Here is a 15,589-nt window from a genome sequence, read left to right on the forward strand (position 1 = left end):
CTCTTCGATACCTCCAAATTCCAAACGGGTGGTGAACGAAAATGATGAAACCCCTGATCGGGTCAAAATTATCTCACAGACCAACTCATGAATTTAGCCCACAAAGCAAGGTAGCAACTAGAGAGGATCATCCCCAGGAATATCCACATACGTATTGGATTCTATTACCATCTAATTTAAACAGTAATGTTATCACATCTCATGAACTTGGTAGTTGGTATTACAATTTAGAGAATGCTGGAACAAATTGAATGTTGGTAGTTAATGTTATTGTTGTTTTATTCATTCTATAAGAAATAGGATAATGCTAATCTTACCAATAAGAAATGCAGATAGCATCCACACATGCATTTCCTAGTAACAGTACTTCGCTGTACATAATGACAATATTCCAAGTCAACCGCTGAATTGAATTCATAGATACCATGTTAATTTCCTTTTTTTTATTTCTTTTGAAGGGCGATACAACGGGGGCTAACCCATCCCCCAACCAATGTTCATTTCTTATGCGTGTGGCATTAGCATCCCCTTGCAGATACTGAGGTTAGTCCTCCACCTCTCTTGGGTAGAAACCACATATATTAAGCAATGAGTATGTTTTGTAACGTCTTTTCATCTCCCATCAGTGTGTATATATATATATATATATATCCTCATCAGTATAAAATTTGATACTCCCCCTTGTCTCACCTATTAATAAAAATCAATAATTTTTATTTTTTAAAAGCCTAAAAAGGGATAAAGTTTGAAGGGAACAAGTCATGAAGCTCTCCATGTCTCCATGTGTCTTGCATATAAAAAGTTTCAACAGTAATCTTTGCAAATGAAAATGACCTTGGTTTTCCCTTCAATATCTATATCAATTTTCTATTGTATTCTGCATTCATTTATGCAACCAAGTTCAGATATTAGCTCGAGAAGAACAAGATTCCAATGTGACGATCAACATTCAATGTTGGTTAACATGATTATGAATATAAAGACGAGTTTGGCTAGCATTTTTATTGCTCTTTGCTTCCTCCACTTCATACTCCTCATCATCGTCATCGTTATCATCGTTATCAATGTCCTCATCACCAAACAAACTGCTTCTTTGAAACCTGCCCAGGTCATCCTTACCGTCATCCTCATTCATCAAGTCCAGGCCAAATTTAACATCCCTGTGCTTTACTAAGAGCCAGCGGAGAAGCCTATCTTCCTTATTCAGATAATGCAACTCCTTATTGAAGTTGGGAGTTACCATCATTGTCATCTGCATCAGCTGACCCTGTTTGAGGCAATATCAAAATGGTGTTTATTACTTTTTTATACAATTAGAAACAAGTTTTGATGAAAGGGAAAATTTTTCTCAATCTACTTGGAGAAAAAGACTATCAAGCTTCCAAATACATGAGATGGCACAACTCCAACATGAGTGCATCTGTTTATTATGTCAAAACCAATTTCTTATAATTTCCAACACTGTTAATCAAGGAAATAAAAGAAGCAGAAAAAAAAAGATGCCCTTATATACCTATTACATATGTTCTGTAAAAGATTAACACATGGCAAAAATAATCACTTTCTTCTAATTCCAATCATTATAGTGATAAATCATTCTGAAGGGGAACTTGTCTAAAAATTGTATTATTTTTGCAAGCTGCATTTATTGTCTAAACTTAATTCCGCTAGGCTTTCAGACCACCCTTTTCCATAGTTACATTGAGAGCTTAATTTCCTGACAATGTGATGTCAATATATTAATACGGGGGGCTATTGGATTTTAGAAACAGACGTTTCTTTCTTTTCTTTTTTTTTTTCTTTTGAAGGGCTACACAACAGGGGGTATCCTATCCCCCAACCCCCAACCCAGGTGCAGGCGGGACTCGATCTCAAGTCTCCGCTACGACCAGCAGGAGACTATGTACGCATTTTACCTAGTGGGAGTGAGATATAGGTGGATCATGTAAATAGATATTCTTATTGTGCCATTTTCTCGTCTTCATGTAAGCATTTCTCATTGTGCTATTAGAAACTATAAATAACTAAATTTTAACAAGAAGCATAGTTTCCCAATTGTTCCCTTTCCTACTCAATCTAGCAAAATAGGGTTGAAACCACCCACTGACTTGAGTAATGAAAAAGACTCCGGAGGTGCACCAGAATGGGTTTGCAAATGGTATCCATTTGTCCAAATTCAAATATGAATCCAATCTGATTAATGCAATCTAAATTCAATCTGTTTATAATTGGATTAAATATGGATTCACCCCCAATCAAATTCAATAATATTTAATTATATATCCCATTTACTTCCTCCACCTTCCGTATCTCGGTCAAAATAGTAAAACAGAGAAGTATATGAGAGGCTTTCTTTGGGAACCAGGAGAGGACAAAAAGGATCACTTAGTTAAATGGGAACAGGTCAGTAAGCCCAAAGAAAGTGGAGGTCCAGGGATAGGAAACATTATCTCTAGAAACACTGGTATATTGGGTAAGTGGTTATGGAGATTCCCATTTGACAGTGATAGGCTGTGGCACAAGGTAATAGTAAACATTCATGGGTTGGAAGGCAAAATTAGCCCCTCATTCTTCTTCAGCTTTCCCATGGAAAGCGATTCATGAAGTGTACCCAAACTTTCTTAATTCCACCATGTTTGATGTGGGAAGGGGTGACAAAATTCAGTTTTGGGAGGATTGTGGGTGAGTGAAATTCTACTTAAAGATCAATATCCTGATCTCTTTGCTTTGTCTCTCCTTAAGGGAGAAATCGTCTTCAGATAGGGAACACCTCCAACTGGGATGGACTGGAACTTGGGGTTCAGAAGAGAGTTTAGAGAAAACAAATGCTCTTCCTTGATTCACCTCTTAGACACTCTAAGACAAGTTTCTTTGGACCCTTCCCTTGAGAACTCTAGAATTTGGTTGCCTTCCCTAGATGGTCTCTTCACTTGCTCTGCCTTCTACAAATCCCTTGCCTCATCTACCACTCAAGGGGTGGACTTCCGGGTGAAAGAGATATAGTGTAAGCCTATCCCCCCTAAAATTCAAGCCTTCTCTATGTGGCTGAACTGAATACTTGTTTTGTCTTCACTAACCCACCCCCCCCCCCACACACACACACATAGGGGTGAGCATTCGGTTTATTCAGTTAAAAACAGAACTAAATAAACCAAAATTTTAAAAACCAAACTAAAAAAATGAAACCGAATTGTAGAAAAACCGAAATAACCAAAACTGAAATTTTCAATTTGATTTTCGGTTAAAACTGAATTTTAATAATATATACTCTTATATACTGTAACATATAATATATTGTATATTGTATATTATAAAATAAATATTATGAAATCAAGTTTCGTTTTATTATATATTGTTTCTACTATTGCTACAGTAGTCCGAACCAGTAAGAAGAAGAAGAAAGAGAAGGAGAAGAAGAAGAAGAAGATGAAAGAACTGTCAAACCTGATAGCTAAACCCTATCTGCCGACCTCTTAATAGTGATTAGGCTCTAATTAAATGTACAAGGACTAAACTGCCCCTACTTAAGTATGGGACAGAGAACCTCTAATAAGACTACCACATAAGCTCATAACTTAACCAAGGTGAGTTGACTAATCTACCCTTATTCGGCTAACTCTAACACTCCCCCTCAAGCTGGAGAATATATGTCATATAATCCCAACTTGTTACATATATAGTTCACTCTCCCTGAGCTTAAGGCTTTTGTAAACAAATCTGCCCACTGATCACCTGAGCCTACATGATCTGTGCTTATCTCTCTAGTAAGAACCTTCTCCCTAACAAAGTGGCAATCAATCTCTATGTGCTTTGTTCTCTCATGAAAAACAGGGTTGGATGAGATATGGAGCACAACTTGATTGTCACAGTACAACTTCATAGGTTTATCCATGTGGAACCCGATTTCTTGTAGGAGATTCCTCAACCACATTAATTCACATGTAGTGTGTGTCATGGCTCTGTATTCGGCTTCAGCACTGCTTCTAGCCACAACCGTCTGCTTTTTACTCTTCCACGTCACAAGATTTCCTCCAAGAAATGTGCAGTAACCTGTAGTAGATCTTCTATCAGACATAGAGCCCGCCCAATCTGCATCCGTGTACCCAACTAATTCAAGTTTTCCTCTTGGTTTATACAATAGCCCACGGCCCGGAACTCCCTTCAAATATCTTACAATTCTAAGAACTGCATCCCAATGAGATATACGAGGGTTCTGCATAAATTGGCTCACCACACTGACTGCAAAGGAGATGTTTGGTCTCGTGATAGTCAAATAGTTCAGCTTCCCCACTAGTCGTCTATACCTTCCAGGATCATCAAATATTTCCCCTGTATCACTGCTCAACTTAACATTTGGTTCCATAGGAGTCTCAGCCGGTTTTGCACCTAACAGTCCTGTTTCATCCAATAGATCGAGAACATATTTTCTTTGGCACAGGTTTACACCTTGTCTTGATCTAGCAACTTCTATACCCAAGAAATACTTCAATGTCCCAAGGTCTTTTGTTTGAAAATGATTTTGCAAAAAGACCTTGAGTTTGTCGATCCCCAATTTGTCACTGCCAGTTATGACAATATCATCCACATAGACCACTAATAAAATCTTTCCAGCCTCTGAGTCATAGCTGAACACTGAGTGATCAACCTGGCATTGTTTCATTCCAAAATTCTTCACCACTTCATTAAACTTCCCGAACCAAGCACGAGGCGATTGTTTCAACCCATAAATTGCCTTCTTCAGTCTGCACACCTTACCAGCCTCCCCCTGAGCAACAAACCCAGGTGGTTGCTCCATATATACCTCCTCTATAAGGTCACCATGAAGGAAGGCATTTTTTATGTCAAGTTGAAATAAGGGCCAATCATACATAACTGCCAGGGAAATTAACACGCGGACAGAGCTAATCTTAGCCACTAGAGAGAAGGTTTCCATATAGTCCACTCCATACAACTGTGAATAACTTTAGCAACAAGTCTGGCTTTCAGACGCTCCACACTACCATCTGGCAAGTATTTAACAGTATACACCCATTTACAACCCACAATATGCTTACCAGGAGGAAGAGTAGTGAGCTCCCACGTGTGAGTATGCTAAAGAGCAGAGAGTTCCTCCTCCATTGCCTACCTCCACCCAGGTGAACTAAGAGCCTCTTGGACATTGTTAGGTATGGAAATAGATGACAATAGTGAAACAAACTGGCGATGTGAGGCGAAAAGGCGAGATACTGAAATAAAATTGGAAATGGGATGGAGAGTAGAACTACATTTACCTTTCCGTAAGGCAACGGGTAGATCGTCCTGAGGGGCCAACAACAGGAGCAATGATAGGATCCGCGGACAAGGTAGAAGCTGGAGGAGGGGCCGGTGTCGTTCGACGTGTATACACTTGCCAAATTGGTGGTCGTTCAGTAGGGATCTGCACTGGATGAGGTGACGAGTCAACTCCAACAGGAACACCCAGAACGGGATCATTGACCGGAAGAGGAAGAGAAAGTAAAGGTGGAGACGAAAATGCTTCAGTTCCTGAGAAGGGAACAAACTCAAAAAATGTGACATCAGGACAGACATAGCACTTCCGAGTAATGGGATTGTAACACTTGTACCTTTTTTGAGTCCGAGAGTAGCCAAGAAAGACACACTTAATGGAGCGTGCATCCAACTTGTCTATTCCAGGACTCAGATTGTGAACAAAGCACACACAGCCAAAGATACGAGGTGTTAATGGAAAGGGAGACAAGTTGGGGAACAAGATAGAGAAGGGAGACCGACCATGAAGAATAAAGGAGGGCATCCGATTAATGAGGAAACACGCAGTAAGTATAACATCACTCCAAAACCGTTTAGGAACACTCATATGATGAAGAATAGACCGAGCCGTTTCAAGGAGATGACGGTTCTTCCGTTCAACCACCCCATTTTGTTGAGGAGTGGATGCACATGAAGTTTGATGAATGATGCCATGTTGTTCTAAATACTGTTGAAAAGAAGTTAGAAAATATTCACGACCATTATCTGAACGAAGAACTTTGATTGGAACACCAAATTGTGTACGTATTTCAGCATGGAATTTTTGAAAAATGGAAAATAATTCACTCATTTGTTTCATTAAATAAATCCATGTCATTCTTGAACAATCATCAATAAAGGTGACAAAATACGTGTAACCATTATAAGACTATTTTGATCGGGCCCCAAACATCTGAATGAATCAAAGCAAAAGGACTCAACATACGACTTTCAACTCTAGGAGTGAAGGAAACACGACGATGTTTCCCAACTGACACGACTCACACTGTAACACTGACAAATGACTCAAAGACAGAACTAGTATCTTGAGTGCCTTGAGAGAAGGATTTCCCAGTCGACAATGCCACTGTAGAGGAGTGAGTGAAGTCTGAAGTGCAACTGACGATCCACCACCGTCAAGATAACACAATCCACCAGCTTCATGCCCCCCACCAATCTTCTTCCCCGTCCTGAGATCCTGAAAAACACAAGAGGAAGGGAAAAAAGTAACAGAACAGTTAAGAGTCTTGGTTAATTTACTAACAGACATAAAATTGAATGGAAACTTGGGGACATATAGAACAGATGATAAAGAAAGAGAAGCCATGTCAACATTGTCAACACCACAGATGGGAGAGGAGGAACCACTGGCAAGGGTAACAGTTTGAGATGTGGAAGTTTCAGAGAGAGAAGAGAACACACCTGGAGTCCCGGTCATGTGATCAGAGGCTCCAGAGTCAATAATCCAAGGAGAGGTTTTAAATGACAAGCAAGCTATACCTGAGTGGGAAAGAGTAGCAGTAGTGTGCTGTGAAGTGGACTGAAGGAATCGTTCATACTCATCACGCGGTACACTCACCATCTCCCTTCCGGAAACAGATGTAGATGTGGAAGGAGTTAGGTCTGCCTGTTGATTATCACCGACATCAGCCCCACCAGTAGTAGCATGATTGGCCCATTTAGAGGGAGGGCGGCCATGAAGATCATAACAGAAATTTACGGAATGTCCTTCCCTGCCACAGTGGGTACACTTCCTTGTAGAGCTGCCTTTTTCTTTGCCACGGCCTCCCCCTGAGTCACGACCACCACCACGGCCAAATATGGAACCACCACGACCTCCTCGGGAGGCATGTCCTCCCCCTTTCATACCACGTACACCTCCTCTGGCTATCACAAAAGCTGATCTATCGGACTGTGTGGGATTCTTTGTCTGTCCCAAAGAAATCCTGCAAAGCCGAGCAAACACTTCCTCAAGTGTAGGAAGGGTAGAGCCCCCCAATATTTGGGCCCTAACTGGTTCATACTCTGATTTCAACCCCACTAAGAACCTTGTGACATCTAATTTCTCCCTCTGTTGTTGCTGAACCTTAACATCTGGAGTGAGAGGATGATAGACATTGAGTTCATTTCTGAGGTTCTTCATACTGGCATAGTACTCTTCTAGGGTTTTATTTCCTTGTTGCAGACCAAAGTGCTCTTGATGGAGCTGATATACCCTTGTAGTATTATCTTGCCCAGAATACAGCTTCTTGGCATGTTCCCGTATGTCCTTAGTTGTATCTAAGAACATGAAGTTGGCACTTATTTTGGGTTCCATACTGTTCCATAGCCATGTCATGATTTGAGCATCCTCCTGTTCCCAATCATCAAACCCTAGAGAGTCAGCCAGTGGTTTATCTTCTTTCACATGCTTCACTTTTCTCTTTGCCTTGAGAAAAACTTCCACCGACTTGGCCCCTGGAACATAGTTCTCACCATTCAATGTAATTGAGGTCATCTGTACACCTAGATAGTTAGAGGAAACCACCACACTAGGTTTCTGATCACTACAATCATCTCCCATTGCTGCCATGATACTCTTTCAATGCTGCCTCTAATCTGAATTCCCAATCACCAGCTAAGTGCTGCTGTCAAGAGTTTGATGTTCCAGAACCTACAGCAGTCCCTAAACACAATGATAGATACACACGCCTTTGTCCTTATCCACACCACTACTGATTTCACAAAAAAACACAGACTACACCGACATTAATTCAGCACTTACTAACCACATGCAAGCTCTCTTACAACTACTCAATAGAGTTTGTGCATCACAAGCACCACCACACAGCCATAGCTGTCACACACAATACAGACCTGCTTTAACGCTTTTAAGAGGGCACCACAAGACCAACAAGAACTCAACTAGTACCATTGCATTACACCTTGCACCATTCGGCCACCTATAGCAGCAGCCCTTACACCATTTGGTCACTGTAAACACAGCCTGTTCTTGGAATTTTTTCCAAGAACCAGGGCAACAACCAACCCAGTTCTCTAGGTTCTGATCAGTCCTCTCAAGTTCTTGAAGATTTTCAACCCAGAAATACCACAACACACAGAGGAGAGATAACCAACATTCGTTTGAGAGCTTCAGCAAACCATTCACTACTGAAGTTGTTTTCTTAGGAAAGGAGGTTCTGCGCACCAAAAAAAAGAAGAGCTGAAATGTTTCAGGCCTGGGACGAACCACTTTTCTCCATTGACAGCCCAGAGAAGAAAAGGAGAGAACTGAAGCACGAACTGAAACAGGTCACGAACTGAAGTTGTCACGCTCTGATACCATGTTTCTACTGTTGCTACAGTAGTCCGAACCAGTAAGAAGAAGAAGAAAGAGAAGGAGAAGAAGAAGAAGAAGATGATGATGAAAGAACTGTCGAACCTGATAGCTAAACCCTATCAGTCGACCTCTTAATAGTGATTAGGCTTTAATTAAATGTACAAGGACTAAACTGCCCCTACTTAAGTATGGGACAGAGAACCTCTAATAAGACTGCCACATAAGCTCATAACTTAACCAAGGTGAGTTGACTAATCTACCCTTATTCGGCCAACTCTAACATATATTAACATAAATATATAATATATTATATATTATATATAACAATAGAATGTTTGGTTAATTCAGTTAACCAAATTTGTAATTCAAAAAAACGAATTAACCAAAAACCAAACCAAAAAAAACAACACCGAAATTTTTGGTTCGGTTTTTCGGTTTTAACCAAATAGTGCTCACCCTACATACACACACCCCAAAAAAATAAAGAAAATTCCTCCCAATTTATTTAGCCAATGTCTTTCTTGCAAATGAATCAGACAAACTATTTGCAAATGTAGGGACCCAATTAACCAAAACTTGGAATTCTCTTGCATGGTGTTTGATTTCCCTCACTATATGCCTCTAATGTCATGTACCTTCACTTTTTCCCTTCTTTAACCATCCTACCACAACTCTAGAGTCTCCTTCAACCACTAGTTGTTAGAAATTTAACCTTTTACCCTCAGGCTCTGTAGTACAGCCATCATTTCTGCTCTTGTGGCATCCCCAAACCCTATGGGATCTCAATAAATTGCCATTATGCTTCCAACCTGAAGCTCATTTTACACCACTAGACCTGATGACAGAAGCATATCAAAAAGGCACAACAGAGAGAGAGAGAGAGAGAGAGAATTGATGTTCTTCCCTAGAGAAGTATCACCCAAGAGGGAATTAGTGGAAGGGGAAAAAAGGAAATACAAACACAAACAAATTATTTCTCAAAAACAAGGTCAAAGACTTCATATGCTTTCTATGTGGTAGAGTAATCAAGAAAGAAACACTGAACAGCTCTAGAATCAAGCTTTGTATGATTGGACCAAGGGTATTAGCAAAATAAACAAACCTAAACAGTAAACACATTGAGAGGTAGACCAAACAAAGGACAACCAAGATATACATGCCAGTATGGAATTTTGAATTGAAACACATTAGAAGGTATCGTAAGCAGCAGTAAGAATTCCCATTTTTGGACTCTGAGAATAGTTCCATTCCTCTATTGGATCTGCTACAACCCTTCAAAAACTGTTTTAAGCCATAAGGTGGACCAATTTGACAGAACTTTTCTCTTCTGTGATAAGTATTTTAGTATTCACCGCATCATTCTCATCTCCTCACATTTTTTTCAGTCTCCATACTGACGATGTTAGAGTCTTTGTCTGAGTCTATTCATCATCATCTAATCTAAAGAGCAGCAATCAAACCAAGCTTCATCAACACCTTCAGTCATTCCCTAGAGTATCTGGGGTTAGGGCGATCAACCACTAACTGATTAGAATGATCACTCTCTAATATTTGCCTTGAAATCCACTATATTGTCTCCCACACACAATTAGGTTTCAAATAAGCTTTCTTTGGAGACGATGATAGATGGAAGTTATCATCCCCAGTTGAACCCTTTGACTCTCAACCCACATGGTTATTATAGTCATCACGTGGGCCAACCTTTGGTCATTGGCTTCTCCAGCTGGACAGGCTTGTTAGCAAGCCCATTAAACTTCCCAGTCAGTTCAGATGTCCTTTTGTCTTCTTGCTCCTTCCCTTCTTGTGGTCCCCACCTAGGGTCCAATGTGGCCCTTCTTTTGACCACCCCCACATAAGAATCAGCTCCTGCCTCCCTAACTTTATTTTCAAAATAATTTGAATTTTTTTCTTTTCCAAGTATAGCCACTATTTGGCCTTTATTCTTTGGCTGTTCAACTTCCTAATTTATCTTTTCTTCCATGCATCTTCCCTTAACGTCTCTTCCTCCTCAATATGTAATCTAGCCCACTACCACACCATCATCTTCAACCTTGGAGCAACCTCCCCACAGCGTCACTTCCATTTTCCAACACTATCCACACCTTACTCCATAGACTATCTGAGAACAAATCAAATGAACAAGGAACATCTTCTGGCTTTACCCCTAAACCCTTAATCTTGCACCATGCAAATCGAGGTAAGCTTCAAGAACTCCTCCCAAGGCAGTTGCAATCTTGTCAAACACATGTTCCTTCCAAAAATTGAATGGCAGCCCCAACAGTTTTAACTTGAACCTTCCTTCATTTACCGTCTTCCAATTAGTCAATTACAGAAAGGATACTATCTTTCCACCATAATCAAGCCTGCCTTAGTTTCAACTGTCAAAGTCTCAACATTTTCCTTTCCTACACCAAAAATAGCTTTTCTTACATCAAATGATAAAGATAGCCATGGCCCTATTTTTTAGCTTCTCCATGACAGTATTCAAGATTTCTCTCCAATTTTTTACTTCTTCCTTCGCCATTAACACCAGTCTCTACTTTTTTTTATCAGCAACACCAGTCTCTACTTCCAGTCCCCTTTTCTTCATCCAGATTCCAACATCACTTTTTGCACTCTGGATGAGCAGGTTAAAGAGATTTTTGATTGTCTCTCTTCCTGACTCTCAACCCTTGACACCTCCCGAGAAGGGGTTGGAATACTAGAGCTCCTTTTGGATTCGAGACATTTTTCAATTAATTTGTTAAGTTTCTGCTGCTTCAGATTGTTACCTTCACATTTCAAAATGAACCCCCTATAATTTGTCTGAAAATAGCATCTGTCCTCTTCTCTCTCTTCCTTCTGGTATACATACCATCTGTTTCCTATGAACCATCCCTTCATGTTTCTCCCCATCTCCACCATTCTCTCAAACATCTCCAGAGTAACCATCCCAGGCTGATCTCTTAATGGAATTAACTGTTCCATCCAAGAATCCTTTCAACCAAAGTATTGATTCTCCGATCAAAAAAATAAAAATAAAAATAGTGGCTTGTTTCTCTTTCTCTGACCTTCAGTGATTTCTACCCCCTATTTTTACTTCCTATGAGCAGAAGATTTTTTGCTTCAATCTTCACCACCTGTCTCCATCTCATAGCAGGTTGAAAATCTCCCTTCTCCACTTCTCTCTCCATCCCTCCCCTTGGATTGCACTATCTGCCTAATACCTAATAGCTAAAAGTGATTATGTAATAGCAGATTTGAGAACCCCCCCTCCCCTCTGGTTCCCTGAATGCTGCATTTTTGGTTTGGACAAGTTCACTAGACAAATGCCTGACACTGGAGCAGTTAACAGATAGAAATGGATTTTCTCGGCAGGAAATGGAACAGTGAGTCACCTAGTCTCATGCATGGTGATTAGAAACTAGGGTTGTGTAGACACCTTAGTCTATGCAGTGATTTGCAAGTTAAAACATGTCCATGAGTCAAGTTGTTGTCAGACTCCGCAATTGGCACCCTTATGAATCTAACAGGTTTACGATTATACCCACAATGCCAACACATTCAAATGCCGAATCCTAATCTCATTGCAAACTTTCACATACATGAGAGAGAGAGTATTACTTGCAAAGATCAATCCTTTGCTTTCTGTGCTTCTCCTCTATTTCTTCTCTCAAGCTTTCAACCCAATTGAAAAGAGTTACCTTCCTTTTTCTTTTGGTCTTTCTTTTAGAAGAATCACCTTTAAAGCTGCCACTGTACACTGCAAACTTATCTTGTAGAGCACCCCCGACAAACTTTAATACCAACAAAATGTTAGAAGACCAAAAATGCCCATTAGCCCTGTAATACTCCCATGGGCTTGTTTTTTTCTCTGGTAATCTTGTGGGGTGAAAGCTGGGCCTTTGATGCTAGCTAGAAACAGAATAACACATGCAGAAAATATGGGCCAAAACAAGTTAACTTATCCATTTATTAATCAAAATATGTAATTATCAATCATGCACAAAAAGGGTAAACATTTTTTTAAATATTATATTATTAAAAATAATTTTAAATAAGCATGTCCACGAATCCTTATTTTTTCAGCCTTGCTAAGTCAGGCACCTGGAGTCCAGGACATGGGTTGGATTTCTGATTCCCATGCCTGAGTCCATGCAACATTGATAGCAAGTGACTTAGCACTATTTTTGGGAGTTATTGTCTCTCAATGAATAGAAACTAACCGTACATGAGCTATAGTACATGTTCTTTAGAAAGTAATACAATTATGCCTTGCCTTAATAGAAAGAAGAAAAAGGTATCTGATTCATTAAAATTGATTAGAATTAATTAACCAAAGATCAACTAAATCATCTAATACTATTCCAACATGTAATCCAATGAAACCCTGTGCATCAGATTCTTTTTACTGACCCATGTATATGATACAATGAGAAATAGGTAATGATGAGAAATATGGACAATAGAGATAAACCGAAGACAATAAAAATAACAAGAAACAAGTAAAGTCATAAATAAAACTCAGGCAAAAAAAACTATTGCAGTTACAGAAAATGCACCTGATAGTATCTTCCATCAAGCTTTTTAATACCATAACCCAACTGAACTGTACCAAATGATTTCATATCAGTTAGAACACCGTTCCTTCTGTAAACATGTTTTCCTACCCGAGCAACCAAGTCCATCAGAGCTTCCTTTGTTACATGGGGCTTCAGCAAGAGCATGCAATCATAAAGAGGCATGTTCTTTCTTTTTTCCCTTTAATTTTATTGAACTGGTTTACCTGGGATTGGACATAAATGAGTAAAAAGTACAACCAAATTCACAGTGCTCTTAACTATCAAACATTTATTTTGGTATAAAACAGAAAACACTTGTATTGCAAACAAAATTAACTAAAACAGTTTGGGATGAAGAAAACTCCTTCACAGTGGAACAAAATAACTAAAAACAATTGGAATTAGAGAAAGCCCAATTAAAAGATGCTGTAAAAAATGTACAGTGACATTATCAAATTACAGAAAAAAACAAAGCATACTATGGTACCTGAATTGCAGATTTGCAGGCTAAACCACATATTTTCAAAAGAGAGATTAAGATGGATATGCACAATAATACTCCACATAAAATTAAAATAAATTGAAAACTCTAATGAACCAGAAAAAAAAATAATACCTGTTTGTCAATGAACCATAAATAAATACCTCAACAAGAAAAAGTATACAATGGGAACTGAAAAGTCAAGGTGATTGTATGTTGAATAAACAAGCAGACAGAAGGAAGACGCTGCACATTTTAACAGGTATAAGACAAATTCTAAGTCTTTAATCTTTGGGAAAAAAGGAAAGAAGTGGCATTATCTAAACAAAGAAAATGAGAATATATAAGATGCTAATGTGAACCATATCATAAACAGAGATCTTATAAGAATAAAATTCCAGGATTAAAGTCAGTTAAGCTTAAATAATTCAACTGAATGCCGTAGAACCTAATAATAAATCTAATAAAGCAACCCCCCCCCCTTCTCCTTGAAAATAAATATGTATCAAGAACTCAGTAACACATATATTATCATTTATCACCATAAGAACCGGAGAGGACATTGGAATTTTTAAAAATAGAAAACTGAAATCAAAGTACAATCAATATACACATATGTACCTAATTAATTCAGTTAAAAAAAAGCAGATTCATTGAGACAAATCAAGACAGGCAACAACAACCATAAGTCCTACTACACTACTAGTAAAATACATCGCACTGCAAGCAGAAACCATCAAAGACTTGATTTATACAGAAACTGATCGCGAAAAGTATACTATAAATCAGTTCAGAAACGGAAAATAAATAATCAATCCGATACAACAAACTAAAAAGAGAACCCCACATTTCATGATATTCAATAAGAAAAGAAAGTACTATAATCCAGATCAAATTATCCCCCATTATACTGCAAGAAAACTCAAATCAACCTTTCTTGTGAGTACCTAATGTGCAGACGCAGTTCGCAGGCAGCCTTTTGATTTGAGTACCTAAAGGTGCATAGTGCAGACTTGTAGGCAACAATAAACGGGCCGAGCCAGGCCGAAGGCTTCGACAAATGTTTTAGGCGGTGTTTGGCATCGATGCCTTCGTTCCAGAAAAATGGTGATACTGTGATCCATCAGTGCAACTTCGAAAAAATCGGTGCTTCTGAAAACGGCAATATATTTGAACTGTTTTTCCATAAAAAATGGTATTCTAAATTATGGGTTAGAAACCATGATGTGGTAGTGACGTGAACTTAGTATAATGGGTATCAGTGTTGAACACAAATATGAAGCATTAGTATCAAATAGAAGGTGTTGTTCTTACCCCAAGAAATGTCTTACTTGACATCAATGTTTCCAAACATAAAAAAAAAAAACACAATTTTTCTAAAACAATGCTTCCAACCCACACATATACAGCACTTTTAGAAAATGATGTTGTATATGTAGCATTAATGCCAAACATATACTTAAAAGACGATCGGAGTTCCTCTGTTCCTCCAACTCCAAGTTGAGGTTCAGTGGTTCGGCCATTTGGTTGTCCCTAAGCTAAGTAGTAGGCATTTTGTTGCAATGCAAATTAAATGCTTAGGAGTACAAATAGGCTATGTGTAAATTTTGATTTACTTTTACTTTAGCATTGACCATATCTTGTTTGTTTGTGAAAATTAAAAGAGTAAGTAAAATGGTGTTGTCCCGCCTTATATGCAAGAGAATAGAGGTAGGAAGAGGGTTATTTGTTATGAAGTGAGGTAAGAAGCTAGATGATATGGTCTCACTATAAATTCGGGTTAGTTGAACGCTTTGATTGTTTAGTGGGTTGTGGAATCAATGATGAGGTTTTACGTCAATAATAAATTTATGGGCCCCACTGTGAAAGCCCCTTATCATTGATTCCATAGCCTGCTGAACAGCCAAAGTGTTCAACTAAACCTTGTTCCTCCACTACACCTATTCATGGGCCAGATTTGGG

The 15,589-nt window shown here is 38.9% G+C and overlaps 1 protein-coding gene across 2 annotated transcripts; it reads right to left on the reverse strand.

The window, feature by feature from the left end:
- Window positions 1-816: 816 nt before the first annotated feature.
- On the reverse strand, window positions 817-15,139 carry LOC148868981 (uncharacterized). 2 transcript variants are annotated; one of them, XM_088967427.1, is made up of 4 exons: window positions 14,575-14,790; window positions 13,792-13,873; window positions 13,147-13,370; window positions 817-1,267 (listed from the first exon to the last, which is right to left on the reverse strand). In XM_088967427.1, exons 3-4 carry the CDS (start codon window positions 13,327-13,329, stop codon window positions 950-952), a joined length of 501 nt encoding a protein of 166 aa, XP_088823553.1. In that variant the 5' UTR covers window positions 13,330-13,370; window positions 13,792-13,873; window positions 14,575-14,790; the 3' UTR covers window positions 817-949. The 2 variants fall into 2 exon arrangements, with proteins under 2 accessions (XP_088823553.1, XP_088823552.1); XM_088967426.1 differs by lacking the exon at window positions 13,792-13,873 and having other exon boundaries at window positions 14,575-15,139.
- Between the last annotated feature and the right edge of the window lie 450 nt (window positions 15,140-15,589).

Source organism: Nelumbo lutea, chromosome 2, assembly GCF_056320005.1.
Source record: "Nelumbo lutea isolate HS-2025 chromosome 2, American lotus-T2T, whole genome shotgun sequence".
In the NCBI taxonomy this organism is placed as follows: domain Eukaryota; kingdom Viridiplantae; phylum Streptophyta; class Magnoliopsida; order Proteales; family Nelumbonaceae; genus Nelumbo; species Nelumbo lutea.

Bases quoted from the DNA above. Each gene is read 5' to 3' on its own strand.
- LOC148868981 (XM_088967426.1), bottom strand. From the start codon at position 13,329: ATGCCTCTTTATGATTGCATGCTCTTGCTGAAGCCCCATGTAACAAAG. The intron at 1,268-13,146 runs GTGCATTTTCTG...TGCCTCAAACAG, and splicing joins TTGATGGAAGATACTATCAG to GGTCAGCTGATGCAGATGAC.